This window comes from Sturnira hondurensis, unplaced genomic scaffold (genome assembly GCF_014824575.4).
Source record: "Sturnira hondurensis isolate 20B ecotype Veracruz unplaced genomic scaffold, ASM1482457v3 Scaffold0001918, whole genome shotgun sequence".
NCBI lineage: Eukaryota > Metazoa > Chordata > Mammalia > Chiroptera > Phyllostomidae > Sturnira > Sturnira hondurensis.
This window is the reverse complement of record NW_028074549.1, coordinates 673,323-697,265: the sequence shown is the minus strand read 5'-3', so window position 1 is coordinate 697,265 and position 23,943 is coordinate 673,323. Positions and strand designations below refer to the sequence as shown.

The 23,943-nt window shown below is 36.2% G+C and overlaps 1 protein-coding gene across 8 annotated transcripts in view; it reads right to left on the bottom strand.

Annotated features, from left to right (window-relative positions):
* Positions 1-23,943, bottom strand: part of RNASEH2B (ribonuclease H2 subunit B) — a 106,065-nt gene that overhangs the window by 6,966 nt on the left and 75,156 nt on the right. For 2 of the 8 annotated variants that reach the window (XM_037037759.1, XM_037037780.1), the window contains 6 exons: positions 22,066-22,130; positions 20,212-20,317; positions 18,076-18,157; positions 16,240-16,282; positions 12,356-12,436; positions 9,716-10,134 (listed from right to left, as the gene is read on the bottom strand). In XM_037037759.1, coding sequence (XP_036893654.1) covers positions 10,018-10,134; positions 12,356-12,436; positions 16,240-16,282; positions 18,076-18,157; positions 20,212-20,317; positions 22,066-22,130 — 494 coding nt within the window. In that variant the 3' untranslated portion in view covers positions 9,716-10,017. Of the gene's footprint in view, positions 1-1,389; positions 1,433-9,715; positions 10,135-12,341; positions 12,437-16,239; positions 16,283-18,075; positions 18,158-20,211; positions 20,318-22,065; positions 22,131-23,943 lie in introns of those variants that run through there. The other 6 variants (XM_037037751.1, XM_037037774.1, XM_037037762.1 and 3 more) reach the window with 4 other exon arrangements.

Genomic DNA, 23,943 nt, shown 5'->3' with positions numbered 1-23,943 from the left:
CTTGCTTCTTTGTTTTGTTGATTAGGTTCCAGTTAAAGGTGAGATCATATGGTATTTGTCTTGCACCTCCTGGCTTATTTCACTTAGCATAATGCTCTCCAGTTCTATCCATGGTATTGCAAAGGGTAGGAGCTCCTTCTTTCTGCTGTGTAGAATTCCTTTGTGTAAATGTATCATAGCTTTTGATCCATACATTTACTGATGGGCACTTGAGTTGATTCCAGCACTTGACTATTGTAAATTGCGCTGCTATGAACACTGGGGTGCATAGGTTCTTTTGGATTGGTGTTTCAGGGTTCTTAGGATAAAAAAAATCTTAATAGTGGAATTGCCAGGTCAAAAGGCATTTCGCCATCTTCCTAAGCTTTATTACTATAATTGGAAAATTTTATTTTCTCTCACGATACCAAGATTCTATCCCTTACTCACTTTCTCCTCCATCTACCTAGCATAAACACTCTGCTTTCTAAAGTCAGCTCACATTCTTTCCCCCCTCTTATATAAGTCTTATTTCTTTCTACCTTTTATAAACAGTGGATAGTTGGGTGAAATATCACAATTACTGTGGTACTTCTTTAATGGAATTCCTATTTGTTCACTATTTGTTTGTATTTTAAATCCCATAGAATACTCTCCCCCTGAACCTTACTCCATTTCACCTTCTCCCTGCCCATGATCAGTTGAGTGAGGAATTTATTTCATTGTTTTCTCTTTTTAATTTTTCTCCCCTCTCTCAACCTGGATTTTGCTCCTTACTGTTATTAGTTTCCTCCATCTTCTCAAAACCATTTCTTTATGGTACATAGCTCATATTCACTTTTTGCTTTGGTACAATATTCTTAACCCTATTCCACCTTTATTAAACATCATTCAGCTGTCATTGCTATCGACCCTGCTGCTGTTTTTCTCGTTTGATCCAATACCTTTTCAATTTTACTTCAAATCTCACAGTATGTTCTTCCCTTTTCTTACCTTTTTGTTCTTATAGCCCTTTTATGTTTTACTTACATTTTAAAATTTTGTTCTCTCCCTTTCTTCGCCTAGGTTCTATCCCAATTCTTATCAATCCTCCTCTCTCTTACTACTCAATATTATTCCCTTTATCAAATGTTATAATATGTATAATTTCTCTTCACTTGTATTAATCTTAGCTCAACTGCATTTCAGATTGCTGATGTGGTAGGAGGGTTCTTTTTGCTGGCCGAGGTTTGGTCGTCTGATAATACTGCTTTGTTAATCAACACTTTGCTCCAACCAACAAAGAAGTCACCAATAGGTAAAGCCCAAGTACAAAAACAGAGCCCACACAAATGGAAGAATGGGCAACCCTAGGGCACCCAGATATGGGGCTCAAAGAGATCATACCACTGAGTCCCAAAGAACTCCTACCAAAGAAGGCACCCCATGAGCACGGCTGGCAAAGCAGAGCATCCTGAAATGCAAAAACAAACAGAAAGAGTCAACTAATATGGGGAGACAAAGAAGAACCCCCAATGGAAAGGAAGAGCTAATTGAAATGGAGGCAAATTATCAGACATAGAATTCAAAGAATGGTTATAAGGATGCTCAAGGAACTCACTGCACCAGGAAGAAATGAAGATACTAGAAGGAACTACAAACAGGCTGGACAAAGCAGAGGACCGAATTAGTGAGCTGGAAGAAACGGGAGAAACACCCAGGTACAGCATCAGTACAAAAAATGACTAAAGTGAAATGAGGATAGCTTAAGGGAACTTCTCAACAACATGAAATGCAACAACACCCAAATCACAGAATACCAGAAGTCAGCAAGGAACAGAGCAAGGAATAGAAAATCTGTTTGAAGTATAAGAACACAAAATTTCCCTAACCTGTAGAGGTGAAAAGCAATGCAAGTTCAGGAAGCACAGAGGTTCCCAATCATGATAAAACCAGAGGTCTACTCCAAAACACATTAAAAAATAGTGCCAAGTTTCAAAGACAAAGAGAAAATCTTAAAAGGAACAAGGGAGAAACCAGAAGTAGCATACAAGGGGGCTCCAATAAGCCTAACAGCTGATTTTTCTATAGAAACACAAGCCAGAAGGAATGGCAAGGTGTATTCCAAGTAATGGAAAGCAACGGCCTATCCAGTATGGCTCTCATTTAAAATGGAAGGCAAATAAGGAATTTCCCATATAAAAGAGGCCTAAAGGAATACACCTCCACCAAACCAGTGCCGCAAGATATGCTAAAGGGACTGCTTTAAAGATGAAGAAAAAGAGTGAGAAGGGAACACAGGTACAAAGGGGGAAAATGGCAATGAATAAGTGCTATCAATAAAAACCTTAAATGTAAATGGATTAAATGCCCCAATCAAACAATATATGGTGGGTGAATAGATAAGAAAAGATGACCCACACATATTCTGCTGTCAAGACATTCACCTCAGAACTAATAATCTACATAGACTGAGAGTGAAAGTTTGGGGAAAAAAATAACAGAAATAGGAGACTTCTGGCCAACATGGAGGCATAGGTAAACACACTGTGCCTCCTCACACAACCAAAACAAGGACAACGACAAATTTAAAAATAAACACAACCATAACTGACAGAAAACTGTTTGGAAGTTCGACAACCAAGGAGTTAAAGAAGAAACATTCATCCAGACCAGTAGTGGAGGGCCGAGATGGGCAGCCACGTACACAGGACTTGCAGCAAGGTGGCAGCTAGAGGTCTGGGGTGGGCAAGGCAGCTGCTGGTGGACCACACAAGGCAGTGGCTTGCAGACTGGGCAGTCCCACATTCTCATGTGGATAAACCAGGAGGAACAACTAGGGAGCAAGACAGACTGTGCAACCCAGGGTTCCAGCGCACAAAAATAAAGCCTCAAAGACTCTGACTGAAAACACTGGTGGAGGTAGAGGTGACAGTGGGAGACACTCCCATCCTCACAGGAGAGTTCATTGGAGAGACCCACAGGGTCCTAGAATACACGAAAACCAACCCACCCAGGAATCAATGCCAGAAGGGCCCAATTTGATTGTGAGTAGCAAAGGAAGTGATTGAAAACCAGCAGAGAAAAGAGCAAATGGCACTGTTCCCTCTTGTACCCCTTCCCCATGTACAGTGTAACAATTCAGAGACGTGGGTTGCCCTACCCTGGTGAACACGTAAGGCTCTGCCCATTACTAAGTAACAGGTGCAGGGAGACAAAAAAAAAGGCCCAAATGAAAGAACAGTTCAAAGCTCCAGAAAAAATACACCTAAGTGATGAAGAAATGGCCAACCTATCAGATACACAGTTCAAAACACTGGTTATCACGATGCCCTAGGAACTCACTAGGTATTTCATCAGCATAAAAAAGACCCAGGCAGCAATGAAGGTTGCATTATGTGAAATAAAGAAAAATCTATAGGGAGCCAACAGTGATGGGAAGGAAACCAGGACTTAAATCAATGGTTTGGAGCAGAAGAAGAAATAAACATTCAATGAGAACAGAATGAAGAAACAAGAACTCAAAAAAATGAGGGGAGGTTTAGGAACCTCCAGGGCACCTTTATACATTCCAACATTCAAATCATAGTGGTGCCAGAAGAAGAAGAGGAACAGCAAAACACTGAAAACTTATTTGAAAAATTAATGAAGAACCTCTCCAATCTGGCAAAGGAAATAGACTTTCAGGAAGTCCAAGAAGCTCAGAAAGTCCCAAAGAAGTTGGACCCAAGGAATTACACACCAAGGCACATCAGAATTAAATTACCCAAGTTGAAAGATAAGGAGAGAATCTTAAAAGCAGCAAGAGAAAAGGAGGCAGTTACCTTCAAAGGAGTACCCATAAGACTATCAGCTGATTTCTCAAAAGAAACATTACAGGCATGAAGAGGCTGGGAAGTAATGAAAGGCAAGGACCTACATCCAAGATTACTCCATCCAGCAAAGCTTTCATTTAGAATTGAAGGGCAGATAAAGTGCTTCCTAGTTAAGGTCAAGTTAAAGGAATTCATCATCACCAAGCCCTTATTATATGAAGTGTTAAAGGGATTTATCTAAGAAAAAGACCAAAAATACTGTTCCAGTGAAATGACAACAAACTCATAGCTATTAAAAACCAAACCTAAAGAATCCAAAAACTAAGCAAACAACTTTAACAGGAACAGAATCACAGAAATAGAGATCACATGGAGGATTATCAATGGGGAAGTAGGAGGTGGGAGAGAGGGGGAAAAGGTACAGAGAATAAGGAGCATAAATGGTAGGTAGAAAATAGACAGGGGGAGGTTAAGAATAGTATAGGAAATGAAGAAGCCGAAGAACTTATATGTATGAACCATGGACATGAACTGAAGTGGGGGGGGAATGTTGACGGGAGGGGGTATGCAGGGTGAAGGGGAATAAAGGGGAGAAAATGGGACAACTGTAATAGAATAATCAGTAATATATATATATTTTTTAAATGATAGAAAAATCATTACTAGATTCTAAAACTTATAGGTTAATGTTTGATGAAGAATAATTCTTCTAGATTAAGACTACAATATCAACAAAAAAGAGAAGGCTCAGTGCTAGATAATTTTACCACTTAAATTCTTTAAAGCTTTTCAGAAACTGATTATTACTATGAACTGTTATTCCTTCCAGAACACTGAGGATGGAAAGCTAGAATAGTTCTGGTGCTAAAACCTAAAAGCAATATTGCTGTTCAATACAGATGAAAAAATCCTAAGTAGAAGTCTTGAAAAGTAGACTTGACAGTGGTTAAACCAGATAGGGAACATCTCTGATGTCTTTTATCTATTGTCAGGCAGGAACTCAAGTACAGTTTAATAGTAATAAATACTCCACAATCCTTTGTGCCAAAGATAGAACTGATACTACATACCCACACACCCCAATTACCAATTTAAACTTTAAAGAAACTCTAAGTATGAACGAATATTTTTTTAAAATGATATTTTTATCATCTTAACAATAGTTAGTGTCAGAATTAATAGTAAAGTACACTTAAAAAACCATAAGTTAGACAAAAATGGCCAATATTATTACTCTACAACAGTATTCTAGATATTCTTTTCCATGGTAATGAAAGAGTGGAATTTTGTAACCTACTCCACCATTCTTTTGATATTGTTTCTGTAAAGGCTTACTTTAACATGTAGCTTGTGCAGGAACATTTTTGTATAAGACTCCAAGGAACTAACTTCAAAAGATACAGATCCTGACTTTCAAGCATCTCAGCTCTTGGTGACTTGCTGACCTTCGAGCGTGGAGCTAGGAATACATGAAGCTGGGATGATGTGAAGCCAGTATGACTAAATTAGGACGATACACACTGAACCATCACTTGCCTTTTTGGAATAGACTGTGGTTGTCTGCATGTAGAGCATTTTGCATCTCCCTCCTTGATCTTTTTGCTCTGTTCCCCTCTCCCTCCTTATAAAAAAACTTTTGTCTCCAATGAGAGGTGGAGATGGGCTTTGTGACACAAGTCCCCTGTCTTCCAGGAGATGGGCTTTGAGATATGAGTCCCCCATCTTCCAGATGGCCTGCATCTGCAAACTAACCACTTTCCTTTACATCAGTACCTGCCTCTCCAGTATTGGCTTTCATAGTGGCAGGCAGCTGGACCTGCAGTAGGTTACAGTAATATGATACAATACACATAAAAGAGTCACAACTATTAGAAGGAATTGCACACAATTTTTCAGAGTAAGATTATATACCTTATTATGTATTGCAAATCCAATATGAATATGAAAAAATTAGATTAATAGTTTAGTAAATAGGTTATTTTAAAAATGTAAACTTTACCACCAAATAGCCAGTTAGAACTAAAAAAAAAAAGTCAATTACAGCAATAAAAATACCGAGAAAAAAGAAGTATGTAGAACCCATACAAAGAAGAACCCAATGACAGTGAAAGGTATGATTAAGGTTTTAGTAAATACAGAGAAACAATACATTCCTAAATAAGAACACTGATTTTAGTAAAGATGTCTTTTTCCCCCAAATTTTATGGATCTAACAAAAATATCAATGAAAATCCCATGGGAACTTACTCTTAGACCTCACAAAATAATCCTACAGAACTAATGAAAAAATGAACAGGTGAGAAAATAAAATTAGAGCTCTTCTCATAGCATATTTAAATTTTCTAGATGACTTAATTAAATGTAAAACAAAAATTAACTCTTAAAACATTTTCAATGACCAATCAGTGGAGACCATGTCCCTGAGAGGGCACACAAGAATTAATAAATATTCTACGGAAACTGTCCCTTGAAACCTCCCCTAAAACTCCTGCCTTCAAGAGATAAAATCCTCACGACAAAGGACCCCAGCTCTGCCATTATCTCTCTGGGGAACAGCCTTGGCTGTTCCATTTCCCTTCTTCTCTCCCCAAAGACCCACGTCTTCTAAACTCTACATTCCCATCTCAGGGGAGTGATGGGCAGCAGCAGCTGGTCTCAGAATTGTAGGAGACTGTTCTGCGTGGGGTGGGCCCAGCTTCCACTCAGAGATGCACAGGACCCACACCCACAGATAGGTTCTCCTGTGGGGAATCAGGCCTGCAATGTGTCTAGGCCACTTTGAGTTTTGCTTTTTGCTAAAAACTCCCTCACCTAGATTTGTGGCAAACATTTACTGCAAAATAACTTTCTAAAATCCATGCTAAACCTTCCAAGGAGAGTGTAACTGGTTCAATCACTTTTGCTTTTTCATTTGCAAATATCCCTATTCTGTGATGTGATTAGCGGCATTGGCTCTTTTGTTTTCTGTAAAAGGTAACCACCTAAACCAACCTGTGCATAATAAATGAGGACCATCATGTAGTGTGCCAAGAAACCCAATAAAGGCCGGTCCTGGCAAGGGATAAGGTTTTTGCTCCCCTTGAGAGAAAAGCCATAATGTCCCTTTTCCTCCACTGGACTCGGTAGTCCGTGTGAATGTCTCACTTCATCCATAATGACACGGACATTGAAGGCCAGTGTCTGCATTACAGAATAATCTCCAGAACCTGGCTCCAAAGCCCCCTTTTCTCTTACTTCCCAGTGAGCTAGGGCAGCCCATCCTAGGCTCTTTTATTGCCTCTTCTATGCTAAGCCCTAACTGTTTTGGTGTCCCCAGCTTTAATACAGTTGGTTTAGGTGGTTACCTTTTACAGAAAACAAAAGAGCCAATGCCGCTAATCACATCACAGAATAGGGATATTTGCAAATGAAAAAGCAAAAGTGATTGAACCAGTTACACTGTCCTTGTAGTGGCCTGGACTTGTGTTGTAAAATCTTTCCTACATGAAGTCAAGAACCCACACCCTACTAACTGGCCCTGGGTACAGCCACTCAGGGCTAGGCCCCAGTCCAGTAACCTAAGTATAACATTATAAGATTGTGGAAGAAATGGGGCCACCTATTAACCTGACAAGCTCAGGGGAGGCCTATAAGGCAGTCTCGCAAAAATTCAGAGATCTAAAGTAACCACAAAGGATGGTCTTGTCAGGATGTGTGGGGCAGGACAAAATGGCGGCTGAACTAATCCCAAAATGGCGGCTGAACTACAACCCAGAAAAGACGGCTGACATCTAACCAGAGAGCCAAAACGGTGGGCTTTGCCAAAAACGAATATTCGCATAGCAACCTGAGCCCAAGGAGAGCCACCAATGATATATCGCCACTTTGTTTACAGGGGACCAATCCCCAGCTCCCACTAGAAGAGCCAACCAAAATAAAACCCCACCACATTCCCTGCTTGGGCGGGACTTCTTTGGCCCCACTTTGTGGACCGGAGAACCTCGCCCAGGTGCAAAAACCCCAATAAAGCTCTATACTGCCTAACTTTGTGGCTGATTGGCATTTCTTCCTTGGCAGAGCCTAAGAAAAGCTAACAACTGTGTTTTGCTGTGTATAAGGGGCTTCCATGTATACTGCACACCCATGTTTTTGGCTCAGGCTTTCAGGAAGAAAATCTTTCATTTAAATTTTTATTTCAATTATTTATTTATTTATATTTAGAAACAAACCCAATTATCGTATTCCAGGGCATTATTTTGTATATGGATAACATTATTGCTTTCTAGAGTTACCCTTTTAATACATAAGCATAAATAAAAGAATTAAAAACATTTATATAGATACAGAATTACTACTACCCATGTATAATGCTCATCCTCATTTTTCCCTCAAGAACTTGGGCAAAATAGTACACATTACATGGCAAAATACAGTATTAACAAAAAGCAGTTCAGGGTGGGTAGTGCTATCCTAGGCCAGTATTTTCCCCTAACAAAGGTCAATCTGTACCTTAACTGAGCCTGTCTATTGTCTTTTTACATCTATGATAACACGTCTAGGATAGCATACTTTTGAGATGTCAAAGTAACTTCCCATTTTCCCAAAACTCTTTGGGCTCAAGCTGAGACCACCAATCCCCTCACTGTTATTCTTATGTTAATTGTTGACTGACAACTATCCCTTACCCACCTATGTAAAAGAAGTGTCTATCATTTCACCTTTTATCCAATCCCAGAGATTACCCCACCTTGCTTTCTCCTGCTTTCCTAATCTATCACCAATGGGCTTTGTGTAACCCTCTGATGGCTCCTCCTTTGATTCTAATGTATAAAATAAGGTACTAAACTGCCATTCTCCACAGCATTTCTCATTCTGATGAGATATTGCTTCCTGGCAACTGTCCTGTTTGGCTCAAATAAATTCACCAAAAATTCTCTATAGGCTTGAATGTTTCTTACGTTGATAAGATACTTTTAGAGTCAATTAGAAAAATTCTTTCACTCCTAACAATTTAACACAGGGCCTAAATAGGCAATTCTCTCTCTGAGATGAGAAATGATCAGTTAACACAAAAAATATACTGGTACTATCATCACTAATCAGGTAAATGTAAATTAAAACTACCATAAAATGCTTTTCCCACTTACATGCAAAGACAACACTTAAAGCTAACAAGGTGGAATTTAATAACATAAGAATTCACACTACTATTTATTAGAGTGCAAGATACTATAAACTTTCTGTGAAATATATTCCCACAAATATGTATTTGCAGAATTTAGTTATGAACCAGATAGCGGACATCTAAAGATCCATTCAAAGAAAGAATAAAGGATGTGTAAAAATATTTATATATAATCTGATTCTTCAAATAATGAACACTTGAAAATAATCTACATACCCCAAACAGGGTCATGGTTATTAAATAATCAAACATCCAAACAATTAAAAGTTATTGTCATTAAAGAACATACTAATAGTCTGGCCAAATGCTCACAAAATGATGCTGTCAAGGAAAAAAGGTTATAAAATTATAATTCCTTTTATGTATATTTTTATGGCTGAAAAATATTTTATTATATTTATTACATATTATTTATTTATTTATTGTTGCTCAGGTACAGTTATCTCCATTTCTCTCCCACCCACCCTCACCCATCCATCCCCATTTCCCACCTTCAATCTACTACCTGTTTTTGGCTTTCCATTTGTCCATCTGTCCTTTATATTTAATTACTCCTTCCTCTTTTCCCCCCATTATGTCCCTTAAAAACTACTATAAAATGCACCATATTACCTTTGGGCAATGAAAAGTTGGGAGACTACAATTTGTTTTAGACTTGTCTCTTCGTGAAACAACAAAAAAAAATTAAACAAAAGTCAAAACTCTCAATATACTGAAAACCATATTGCTATGACTACGATTTGGCAAAGTTGTACAAAGTAACAGGCACACACTCACATATTGTCACATGTTAGTTTATTGAGGAAACTGAGATGCTAAGAGGTTAATTCTAGTCACTGGATTACTTTTCAGTTATGTTGAAGAAGACTCCAAAGTCCACAAGTCATTTATACAATTACTTTCCCATATTTTATTCAAGAACATAAAATTCAAATAAAACAAAATGTACAAGTGAATCTAAAAACTGCTTCCCCCACCAAAGGGTGGTGACTGAGGGTCAGGAAATACAGTGATATGGAAGAAGGACAAAAATTGAACTGTAAAAGACAAATATTTTTGCTGGATTTAATTTTCAAAGCTTCAAATCTTTCCAACTTTTTCAAAAAATTTTGTACCAAAAAAAGAATCAATACTTTTCATTCCAGTCTTGTCAACTTTAGCCAAAGCCTTTTGAGCTGTAGTCATTTTGCTATTTTTCTATAACGAAAATAAGAGAAAATTTGTTTCAAATACAACATTTATAAATCACACAAGCAAATCAAACCAGATCATGCAAGTGTCAAGGTTCTTTAAAGTAGGCAAGCATTTGCTAACACGCTTCATAAGACAGTGATTATTGAAAAAAGTTCTGATTTCTATTCAGAACTCAGATCTATGAAATAAAATATGCTAAAAGAGGCAGGAGATAAACTGCTGCCTTCTAAGAAGTGGAATTTTACAACCAAAGGTTTACTTTAGGGAGAATAATTCTGGAATAATAATTGTACTTGATAATATTAAGTACAATAACACAAACAATGGAACTCAAACAGGCAGCAACCATCAGAGGGAAGAATTACGGCCTTCTACATGGTGAATAATTCACAGCAATTTACCATTTGATTTTATTCAGTGGTTCCATGGGAAATCAATGACAATGTTATTATAGTCAAAATATAACCTGTATTGCAAAGCATCTTGGATCAGCTAGCTGCCCTTTTTCCCTCCAACCACAAAATGCTTTCCAAAAAGTTGATTCTACATACCTCTGCCTTGTAAATTATCACTTTTTTTTGCTACATCATAGCAGAGGCATAAATAATAGGAATCAGCAAAGAAAAAAAGTCAGTTGCCTCCCTGGGAACTATGAGTCATTGGCAAAGCATCTTTGAAGGGCACAGTATTAGGATCCCTGGAATTTTGTTTCTCATACCTGTCACTTATAATTTTCACTGGATAGTGAAAAGTGACAGTCTCTGAGGTAAGTCATCCCTTGATTAAAACTGACATTCTGATCCAACCCCTCACCTCACTGGTGCTGTGCCCAAGAAGATACAATGAGCAGTTAGAAGTGTATGGCAGAATTACTTCTCACAGAGAAACTAAAAAATGCCCCCACTTACAGAAACCATAGAGATAACCAACTATTTAGTCACATCTCAAGTTGGATTATCTTCTGATATCACATGCCCAGATAAATTAGATATAGATTAATGAATAAAATGTATTTAAAAACTTTAAGTGGTAATTAAACCAGCTTGGAATGGACAAGGTCCTTCTAAGCATAAAAATAGAGAAAATCAGAAACAAGAACAATTTCTATATTTAATCCTCAGAAAAACTTAAAACTATATAAAAATGAAAAGATATCTCATGAAAAGTGTTAACAGCTTTAATTCAGAACGAGCTGTTACAAATCAACAAGAAAAACATTACTATCCCAATATAAAAAACAGACAGGAGATATGAACTGACAATTTGCAAAAATGTAAATGGCTGACAAGCATTTGAAAAACAACTAACTTTATAGTTAAGGAAATGCAGCCTAATTACACAGGCAAACATTCTTAAGAATGCATAATACTAAATGTTGTTAAGAATGTAAGATTAATACTCAGCAGGAATAATGGTTGTGAGTACAAATTTCTACTACATTTTCGGAAAGCATTTCATATGTGTATCTCAATAATTATGGGAGGAGTTCTAAGCTCTTACTCTAAGTTTTAAATTGTGTCTAATGAAATCAGAGATGCAGATTACCAATGTGTATCATTTCATAAAAACAATAAAGTTAAGCTGTGCCCAAAAATAAGGGGATGACTAAATAAATTACATTTCATATGGTGAAATAAAATGAGTGAATATGATAAAAAATTAATATATTTTCAAACAATGCTTAATCACATGTGAAGATTTTCACAACACAGTGATAAATGAAAAGGGCAGAACTATACACACACACCTATACCAATACCAATGTAAAAGCATAGATATAAATTTATAATGCATGCACAAGATAAAACTTAATAAGAAATGTTACAAAAATATTTGTCAGAGTGATTACTAAATTTTGAGGTTATTAACAATTATAATTTCTGGGAGGCTCCTGGACCATAGAGTTGAAAAAACATTACCTGTGGCAGCTCCCTCCCTCTGTCCCACTATCACTTAGAATACAGGCAAAGTTTAGGCACATTCTTGCTAAGCATATCGCTTTTCTTTGATTCCTAAAGGCTTCCTTGCTTGACATTTTCATTGTCATTCACAATTTTGAATTGATGATTAAGTCACGGAAATAAACTTAAGTCATAAGTTCATAATTGTTCATGGTTAAAACTATATAATTACAGTCAAGTATGCAATCATTCCTGGATGTCCCCAGGCAATATGATCACTGAGTGTTAAGAAAGAGTATGTCACTATACCTGGACACACATACCTTTTCAGTCTTCAAATCTTTAGTATTAAACTTAGTATAATCTTCTTTTGCTTCTATGGGTTCATGTGATAATTTTACTTTCTGCAATGTTAGAGCAGTGAAGTGGTGTAAAATATCACCTTGATACATCAATCCATTTAGAAAGAACCAATGTACAATTTGGACATACAATGAAGCCAAATGAAGCAGTTGACCCTGTAAAGCACTTATTTTTTACAAGTTCCTCTACATTTTGCTTATTATCTAGGGAACTAAGCCACACAGCTATTCTGAGGGACAGTTTTGGTAATGGGGGGAAATAATTAAGCAAGTCCCACCCCTAGTCTCTAGGCAGTCTAGTAGTACTGATCACATACTTTGCATGCAGCAGGGATAGGGACTGCTGACTTCCAGGACAGTTTAAGGGGGTGAATGCAGGAATGATACCAAAGATGAGAATTTCCTTTAAGGAGGCCAGTTGTCTAGGGCCAGAACCTCCTCTTCATTCACTTCTTGGGCTGGTATAATATTCATTTAGGAATAACTCTTATCACCATCTTTTTATAACTTCATGTTGTTACAACCTTTCCATTCAATAATCTCATTTCATCCAAATAAGAACAACTTTGCAAATCAAGCAGCTAGCAGAAAAAGGAAGGAGAGAAATGTTAAGCAAATAACTTAAGGCCACCTAGTAAAATATTTAGGGAGAGATCTCAATTTTTGTACAAGCCCTCTTTCCATTAGGCCCAATGCAACTAACATTTACTTCACATTTTCACCTCTCACCTGAGTATTTTGCATTCATGTACATGAGAATCTTGTCAAGAGGTAGACTTAGTCTTAACGTTCTCATTAGAGAAGGAATCTCGCCACATTTATTATGTAAAGGGCACAGAGTAGGGCAGATATGTCTTTAAAAGGAACACTGACTATACAGTGATCCCAACTCAGAATTTTGCAGATTTTCAAGCTCTTTGTGGATACCAGAGCGATAAGACCCAACATGGATCGACCCTAGGAAAATACAATTTTGATCCCAGCTTCAAAGAACTGGTAAAGTTGGTACTAAAAGATGCCACAGCACATATAGATGTCTAGAAATTCTTCTCTAGAACAGACAGAGAGGCATCTGTTCTGGTACTATATCACATAAAGGGGAAAAACTGCTTGGCCACACAGCAACCTCCAGAAAACAAATCTTCAAAAGAAAAAGATTAGTTTATCACATGTGAACTTCGTGCCAGCAGAGTGAATTTAGAGGTAATTCAATTTTAACATGTGTTCAGTAGAAACATGTGTTTCTACTAAAATTAAGACAGTGTTTAGATGATGCATATTTTCACAACATACCATCTTCAATAAGGAGAATAGAACTCAGAGGTAATCACAAAGACTATAATAGTTTCACACCACAATAAGCTTAAAGTTATGAGGATGTTTGCTTTCCTCCTGTGGCAAAATATACTAATACAGATGTCATCATAAACACATAGGTATATTCACTACTTTTTACTAGTAAGTCAAATTAAAAAGTGTTAATGAGAGCTTAAGATGAAAGATGTTTCCTCATAAATGTTAATTTAATAAGATGACTGACCTGTTCAGGTGCTTTAATAGTTCACTATCAAACAAGACACCAGTTATAAGAACTTGCAAATAAGAAAATGGTAGGAGTAGCCACTGCACATAACTAGTTTTACGTTATTCCTAGCCTGCTGCTGAATATGTTGGAAGAAAACCATAATTGTTATATTTACTTATATTTTTGTTACAATAAAAGACTGAATCACTGTGGGTTTGAGGAAATGTTTCAGAAGAAACAGAAATGTGGCTCAGAAAGACATCAACAAAAGGCATGACTAAATGGCTATAGTTCTGGAAAGAGAAGAGCAAATGACAGAGTACCAAAGGAATTAACACTAGGATGAATTTGCCTTACAATTCTTAAAAATGATTTGCAAGAAGAAATTCAGGAACATCTTCAAATCCACTGATTGCATTCAGCTTTGCCAGCTGACAGTGATAAACTCAAAAGATGGATGGAGTGAAGATCAGAAGCTGAGTTTAAACATAGGCAAACATATAATAGTACGAAAATGATGCAAAACATATTAAGGATGACAGGCTCCATGCTATCAATCAACACAGATATAAAGACGAGCCACTAGAACACACTTCCTGAAAACAATCAACTAAATTACTGTAAAATCAATCAAATCATGGACATAGACAGGAAAGCTAGCAAAAAAATTGTACTATGTTCATTTAAACTATGGTACATCATCTAGTGCAATGTGTTCACTGGAACCCCAGGAAGACACATTGAGTAGGAGACCTTGAAAAGCAACTGAAATAATCCAGGAGGCAAGGCTGAGATTTAGGAGAGACAAGATGCTGAGATTTAAATCGGGGCTTGGCAAACTACTATCCATGGGCCAAATCCAGATGGCTGCCTACTTTCATAAATGGAGTTTTTCTGGAACACAGCCACACTGGTGCATTTATGAGTTGTTTATGGCTGACTCTGCATCATAACAGTGGATTTGAGTAGCTGTGACAGAGACCATCTGCTTCAGGAAGGCTAAAATATTTACTATTTGGCCTTTGCAAAGTATGTTTGCTAGCCCCTCAGCTAAGTCATAAATGAAGAAATCATAAACAACTTCAAGTTTGGAAATTAAAATAAGAAAACAGAAAACTAAGTCTGAGAAAAAAGGCTAAAAGCTTCAAAATAGGGTTAGATCCATTCAAGAATGACCTCAAAGTTATGTAGGAAGACAGATATCTGGGAGAAAGGAACATAGTTTTTGGAGGGAGAGAAATAAGTAAGGTACAAATATGCCCATGCTTTTAGACAATTATGTCTCTGTCCCTAAGTGCCACTGTCGGAGACAGTGGACTATTTGGACTGGAAGAAGTATGGGTCTGACTTCCTGGCCCAGTGCTATTCCTCCAGAGAATGAAAGATGAATCAGCTTTGACAACTGGCTGACAGTGGCTCACAACTCACAATGATGCACTATAAATTTCCCATGTTTTTCCAAACGTCAAAGTAATAAATGTTTTTGGAACCAGCACCACCTCCAAATAAAACAAAAAAAAATATCCCCAAACTCTTGAGAATATTGGCCATCTTGAGGTCAGGAAAAAAGAAAAGTTTAACATCCACAACATGTCCACCTTGCATTATAAGGTTTCTATTATTTTGCTGACAGAAGAATGACCTCACTGACAAACTGGTGCATGTTTATTTCTCAGTCTTGGAGGTCAGGCCTGGACTGAAGGACACTATAGTGTGTCATCAGGTGTGGTCTATAATTGGCTTCTCTACTCTCCCAATCTGTGAAACAAACACAAGCTGCTAGCACATAATGCAGAGGAGCTATGGGTGGCAGTTTGAGAATATCTGAAAGAAGAAAAGGCTTTCCACTGACAGATAAATATTATACACAAATTGTGCCTATCATTTCAAGTACAGAAAAAAAGTATGGTCATCCTTGCTCAAAGGATTGTTTGTGTTACAAAAACTATGCTCTATGCATCTCTGTGTCAGTGACAACTAGATTTAGCAAAATTTTAGTATTCCTGGTGATTAATAAAATTAATTATAGGGTCTAGCTAATAAAAATATTTAATTATCATTATATATTTATTATATTTTTATACAGTTTTCTGGCTAACCAACTCTTATTGGGTATTCACAGTACTTTATTATTCAGGTAAAATCTACAAAAATATAAAATACTGATGGAGAGCCCAGTACAATCTTTATTCCACTTAACATCACTCCATGCAATGTGGATTTAGTATGCTTTAAAATACACTACAACAAACTAAACCTATGTGGTAAAAGTATAACATTGTTCCAGGTCCCCCAAAATATCTTAGTCACAGCTTCTTACCTTTGATGGAGGCTTTGGCAATGAAGCTGAAGGTTCTGGAAGCCTAAGGAGTAAAAAATAAGAATTACAGTCATGGTTTTTCATAGACAAGCAAAAAGAAAGGCTGGGCCAGCAAGGTTCAGTAAGCTCTACTTTCTTCTGACAGCTTTACTTCCATATACTGTACAATCATCTCAGTGTAGAGTAAAATTTAACTAAGTGAATAAATCTTCATTTCACTACTTAATACCTTGCACTGGAATTGTGTGAACTAAAAAATAAAAATCAGAACTCATTTGTTGAAATTGACTGCTTTTCTTTAGACTATAAATCTGTGTTTCAGCATTGTAGTATTGTTTCTCCATATATAATGAATCTAGCATATATTTAAAAGTTAAAATTATACAAGGTGGGACCAAAAAAACCCCCCAGAACTCTCTTTTGGAGGGTGAGTACCCTGTAGTACAGGCTTCCCCCACAGGTGAGTGTCCTAGGAACCCTTCTGAATCAGTGTACCAGTTGGTATTGCTGTGAGAAGCTGCATTCAGCTTCAGTGAATTTTTTTGAAGACTCAATCAATGCATTTGCCCATTTCATGATGAATGATTTATGGGCACACCTGCCCACACTGTGCTGAATGTTCAGCAGTTTTTGATCAAAAATGGCATGACCCACATGCCCACCCTCCCTATTCACACAATTTTGCCTCAAGCAACTTTTTCCCCTCTGGATGAAAAAAGTCCTCAAAAGGAAATGTTTTGCTGATGTGGAAGAAGTGAAACAAAAAGTTTCACTTTAGTGGCAGAAGCACTCAAAGTTATCAAAATTGACAAGTTCAAAAACTGTTCTGAGAAATGGAAAAAAATGTCTTGATAGGCTTACTGCAACAAATGGAGAGTACTTTCAAAGTGACTAAAGTTTAAATAAGTAAGAATAAATACACAATCTTTATAAATAAATTCCAGTTTTGGAGGGTCCCTCCTCAGATTATCCCTCCTTGTATTAACCATTGACAAAAGCCACACAAAATGTACCTTTCTTCCATTACAGAGAACTTTAATTGACTTATCTTTCACCCCAAATCTTTAACCAAAACCAAAACCAGTTTCTGCTAATTATTTTTTAAAACACCTAGGCAAGTAGCTAAAAACAGCAATTATATCCATTAAAAAGTCATTTTACTTTCATGTATCAGAGAAAAAAGTTCTAAGGATGAGGAAAAGCTATTAAATCATCACTGCTATAAATTCCGAACACTTACTAAAATCCGAAAAAAAAATTTTTTTTTCAGCCTAAGGTAAAATCTTCATATCATATCAAAAATTTTTATGAAGGAAGGAACACAAATCAAGTTATTCTTAAACCCTTCTGCCCTCAAAGACACAGTGTTTTTTCCTTTTTTGAATTCCAAGTTCTGGATGCAATAAAAGTACTTAGTGAACATCTAATGACAGAGAATATGGTACAGAAATTTTAAATGTAACTTCTAAAAATATTCTACATGCCATCCACTCTTTCTTTCCCACCTTCATTCATTTTTATTACAATTCAGAGAGAACCATATTTGTTAAATCTAACTGGGGATAAAATTTTAACATAGTTTACTGTCTACAAAAATACCGACCCATAATTCTAATCCTAAAACAAGTTCCTGCAACCACTAACCACTAAATCAATTCATTTCAATCAATGAATGTCCATTAAAAATCACCTCCAAACTGTAGAGTCCATGACACAACTAAAAAATAATCTCTTATCAGAAACAGTGATATGATAAGCCATAAAAAACCTTATTGGTTGAACACCAAGAATTAAAAAGGTACTTCCTAATTGTGTCTGCAGATGAACAATACTTACTTTAAATATTTAGATAAGTCATCATTTAATTCCTTAGGGATATAATCAGATACCAGACCATGAGCATAACAAATATAGTTCTCTGGAAAAAAAAACACAACAGAATAAAGAGTGAAAGAAAAAACAGTAATAATTGTGATAGATTTAAAGTCAACCAAAGTTCAAATTATGGCTCTATCTTGCCTTGAAAATTCAAGTTTCTTGTCCATTTGCTCATTTATAAAATGGGGATGCTAGTATTACCAAAGTAGTAAAGTGATATGATGGATGACAATACAAGACTATCAAAGATATGATCATATAATACAAGTACAACACAGTAGATGCCCACTAAATGATAGTTAAAGCCAAAATTCAAAATTGTTTTCTTAGTCGAGGTTCTTGAATATAAATAAAGTTCAAAAATCAGCTGTAACCATCTGAGATATTCATGTCTGTTGAAAAAGACTAATTGTTTCTAGGTCTTTTTCAAAATAGAATAAATCTAATCATCAAAGAGTAATGAGTATGCTCATTTAAGAAAAATAATGCCTATTAAGTTTCTGCTGAATGAAAGTCCTGAACATTATACATACTTCCAAACTAATAAAATGCTTTAAAATGTAAAAAACTAAACTTAGTAGAGTGTATAATCATTAACTGAAAAGGCCCTGGTTGGTGAATCTCAATGGATTGAATGTCAGCCTGTGAACCAAATGGTTGCCGGTTTGATTCCCAGTCAGGGCACATGCCTGGGTCGTGGGCCAGGTCCCTAGCAGGGTGCACGTGAGAGGCAACCACGACATTGATATTTCTCGCCCTCTCTTACTCTTTCCCTCTGTCTAAAATAAATAAATAAATAAATCAAATCAAAAGCATCCGGATCCTTAGTACTGAGTATTAATTAAATAGTTACATAAGACAATAAAATCTGTTTTAAAGCCCTGTTCCTTAATTCAGTACTTTATATACATACTAGGAGATAATCAAATTTAATCATAAGATGGAATAATCACATGAGAATTGTGATTCTCGACTTCTCTGAGACAAAGAGGTTTTTTATTTTTTAAAATGACATCTGTCTAAATAACCTCTAACATCCCTTCTCCTATTAAACAAACAAACAAACAATGGTTTTATACATCTATCCATTCATCCATCAATTTACCTGATTCAATCCCCACTCTTCTTTTGTTAAAACCAACCAAAGACCCTGACAGCTGGTAAACTCCGTATGGCAAGGGCATTGTCTACCACTTCCAGAATGGCTGGAGTCATCTATCATCTGTCTGTGCTGTGTTCAGACAAAGGTTTATTTCTGCAAATCAAAAACTCCCTCAACTACCATCCATCACAAACAGGGCACTGTTCCTAATTTTTACTTATTTTTATGACTAAAGCTAGATGTTTCAGAATTGTATACCTAGAACAGGGAAACACTAAACTGAAGCTTAAAATCAGAATAATTTCTGTCCCACCATTTCAGAATGTTAATTGCATTATATAGGTGTTTTTACTCAACATATACATAAAAATAAGAGCATATTGAGGCAAAAGAATGTACCTTAATAATATAAAATAAAAATTTGCCAATTAAATCAATTTTCATTTAAAATTGAAGTATTGAGACCTACAGTTAGACATATACTTCTTGTATACGCAAATGCAGCTCACTGGACACTCTGTGCTATACAAATAGTATAACAAGTAGCTTGAATGTGGGCTTAAGAGTCAATTTAGCTACTTGGTAGCTGTTTTACCTTTTACTAGTGGTGAGACTTTGAACACAACCTCAAGAATCGCACTCTAAAATGAGACTTACTGGGGTCAGGGGAGATAATGTGTGTAAACTGACAATTTAGTAAAAGGCTTAGCAGACAATATACCCTCAATGAATGAAAGCCAGAGTTGTTAGGGTTGTTATTATTAGTGCAAAGTAAGTATTTGCTCAGTGAATGATTTAAGTATCCATTAGTGATAGAAGTGACCGATGGTAGAAATATTACATTTGGAAAAAAATGCACATCTGCCACAAGACAGACAATGGCAAGAACGCGAAGCTTCTGAGACATTAAGATTTTGAAAAATAAGATAGGCATTTATTCATAAGCAATATACTCCAGATGAATATTATTTCCTATGAAATTATTTACTTACCTTCCTTGTCACTGGAAATCTGGGGACTGGAGAAAAATGCATTTGACTGTACCCGAGCACCAACATTGACGTTATTGGTTTTTAATGCTGCTACAGTCTGATTAACCTATGAAATAACCAAATGGAAATACTAGGGTATTTTAAACTAACTCCAGATAGTCCTCAATCCATTTAAGATTCAGGAAGAATTATTTCTTCAGGAGATATCAGAAGATGAGAAATGACTGAACATTTGGACAAAGTCTGAGCAGCATCTATAGCATTTCAGGATTATCTCAACACATAGACTTCCTAAGGGCTACACAATATGAGAGTACTGACTCTGGAATCAGGCTGCTTGAATTTACTCTGTGACCATGAGCTAATTACTTAACTCCTCAGTGAAATGGGAATAAAAATGCTACCTACGTCATAGGATTGTTATGAAGATTAAATGAGTTAATATACAAGGTGGGAGAAAAGTAGATTTACAGCTGTTCATATGGAAAATATTACAAAAATTAATGACAATATAAGAATAAACTCTGTATCTCACATACTCACAACTGTAAACCTATTCTTTCTCACCCTGTATTTAAGGCCCTTAGAACAGAACCTAGCATAAACTTTATATGAAATTATTTTCTAAACAAAATAATGTAAATTTCCCAAATCCTAGAAATTTTAGAAAAGAAATTCAATAAATGTAAACTTCACTTTGCCATTCATGTCATTACCCATTTACTAAGGGCAAAAACTAAATGTCAAGATTCTGTTCGGTACTTACACTCATTCTTCACCTACAAAGACTAATACTAAAGTGAATAAAAAACGAAACATAGGGGCACTTTTAAGATCTTTTCACTACTTTGTACAGTAGAAGTCTGATGCTACAAGGTTCATTTGCATGCTCCAAGGCTCTTAATGTGCCCAGTAACATATGACACACAAACAGATTTTTCATAAAATTAAAAGATAGAAGAGAATCCTAGAAATCAGTACTGTAACTACTGGTATCACTGAATTTGCAAAAACTTCATCAAATATAGATCTCCTCTGGTGAGATTCTTAATCAATGTGAAAGTATACTATATCCTTCGATCAATGGCTTTCAAAGTATTTTTTATTTTGTTCTTTCTTTAGCCACAGTCCAGAGTAAGAAATACACAGCAAGTCAATATGGAAACATTTATAAAAATATGTTTCATAGAGCCATACTTAATTCTTGCTCGTATTCTGTAAAATTTTAATACATCTTATCCTATCCTAGCCATCATATGCTATTCTATCCCATTAAAAGAAAAATACTGTTGCAACTTATTAAATCAATCTGAAAACACTGCCAGACCTTATATGCAGTCTACTTCTTAGGATCACTAAGTTACAGGGTGTGCCTGGAAGATGACCTTTCTTTAGCATCCAGACAGAGTGGGACACACTTCCTCTACACCTGAATCCAGTCTGCCTCAGCCCTTGCCTGGCTGTGTGGGAGCACCATCCACCTCTGAGACACCTGCAGGACCAGTCACAGCAAATGTACATCAAGCCTGTTACTTTTCTAGCTTGGAAAACTCAGATCTCCACCAACAAAGAGCAAGAACTTCCTTAATTCAGTGGTGAAAATCATATGGAAATGAAAGGTCACTGCAGGTCAAAAACAAACAAACAAACAAAGAAAAACAAAAACAGAAAGAAAAACAGTATCTAGTAAACTCCAGAGACAAATGAGTTAGGAATGGTGAAAAGTAAAAGATTTCTTTTCATATTGAATATCTTTATATAGTCTTCCTCTCTTAGTTGGAAATACAAGATTCTTTAGAATTTTAAAAAGGATCATTGCAATTTTTTGTCATAGGTACTAGAGAGGTACCATACCTTCTTTCCCAGCCACTTTAATGTCTTCTCTTTGCTGTACTTGTAGTATTTCTTTTTGTCTATTTCTGGATTAAATTAAAAGAAAAAACTGAAAACAGTAGGTTAAACAAAAAATAAAACTCATAAGGTTATATCATATGCAAGATTTTTAAATATTTTATACTTCATATAAAATATTTTATATTCAAAATATTTTAAATTGAAAAACTCAATGTGCAAACCTGAGAGTACACTTGAGACATTAAAAAATTCCAAAACAGATTTTGGGTACCTCGTGTTATTTGTTTACTTATGTTCCAAATCATTGTGGGTACCTCATGTTTTATCTAACCATTAAATGAGTGGAAATTAAAGCAAATCATCAGATTATAGAAACAAATCTGTAGAAAAGGTAATTTTTAAATAGAAAATTAATGAGAAGAAAACTTTACTTTTCTACATAAGTTTAAGATCACCTCAATGTTTTCAATGGAAAACTACTTTTCTAAAATAAAAATGAAAATTCCAAAAAAGAAAAGTGAAATTAAATGTAGATGCCTAGAAACTTTATTCCATATCATAATACATATATTTAACTACTCAATACTGACATAGTGGGATTAATGGAGAAAAATGATAGGCATTTATACATAAGCAACATAACATACTTCAGAGAAAAATCATTTCTGATAGAATTATTTACTTACCTTCCTTGTCACTGGAAATATTTCACCGTTACAGTATAATCACTGCTATTTCAAGGAAATTTAAATTTATGATATTTTCAACCTGCCTTATAAATTATTCTTCCTGTCCTCACAATCCACCTACTATGTCCATGAACCACTCTTTCCTCGTTAACACTTCATTCATGGGGTTTCTTGATCTCTATATGATCAGCGGAGGTGGCACTTTTCACACCTGTCTCCACACGGAAATTATCCTGTAACCACTGGAAATCTTAAGGGCAGGGGCAAATGCTCACATGTGACTTTGTGGGAGTCATCTGAGATTATATAGAATGACGTTTTCTCTTTCTTCTGTAATCGTAGGTGGGAAATGGAAACTGCTTTTTCAGGGATCGCTTTTCTGTAATCTGTTAAATTGCTGAGTTCACTAAATCGTTTGCATGGGAGAGAGGCTGGCAGGTCCCTAGCCTTAACACTTGAACATTTCCTTCCCATTTCAGCCAGTGGCTGTCAACACTGTGGGCAATAGAAGGCAGGCTGGAGTGATGACTGGACCTACGCACCTCTCTCCTCAGGATCTGCCACTAAATAACAATAGGAGACACTGTTGCAAATGGCATCCTGTCAGAAGTTTGATAATTGGACTTTTGTACCTTGGAGGGTGCAAAATCTGTTCTCTCTAGGACTGCCTAGGCAAACAGCCTGCTGCAGAACCAGGTAAAGGAAACTGTACATGAATTCCCTAGCAACAATGCCCTACTCCATGTACAGTTGGGGAAATCTAAGAGCATACAGCAATCACTAAAAAAATATGCACTACTCAATGGATTTTTAGAAGTGCTGTTCACTAAATGGGCAAAGGACCTGAATAGACAATTTTCCAAAGAGGACATACAGATGGCCCAGAGACGTACAAAAAGATACTCAACATCACTAGCCATCAGAGCGATGCAAATTAAAACCACAATGAGATACCACCTCACACTTGTCAAATGGCTATCATTAATAACTCAACAACAACAAAAAAACAGGTGCTGGTGAGGATGTAGAGAAACCACTGATGCAATTATCGTGAACAGTATGGAATCTCCTCAACAAACTAGAAATCAAACTGCCTTTTGACCCAGCGATTCCACTACTGGGAATATACCCTAAGAATGTCAAATCACCATTTCAAAGAACTTATGCACCTCTGTGTTCATAGCAACAT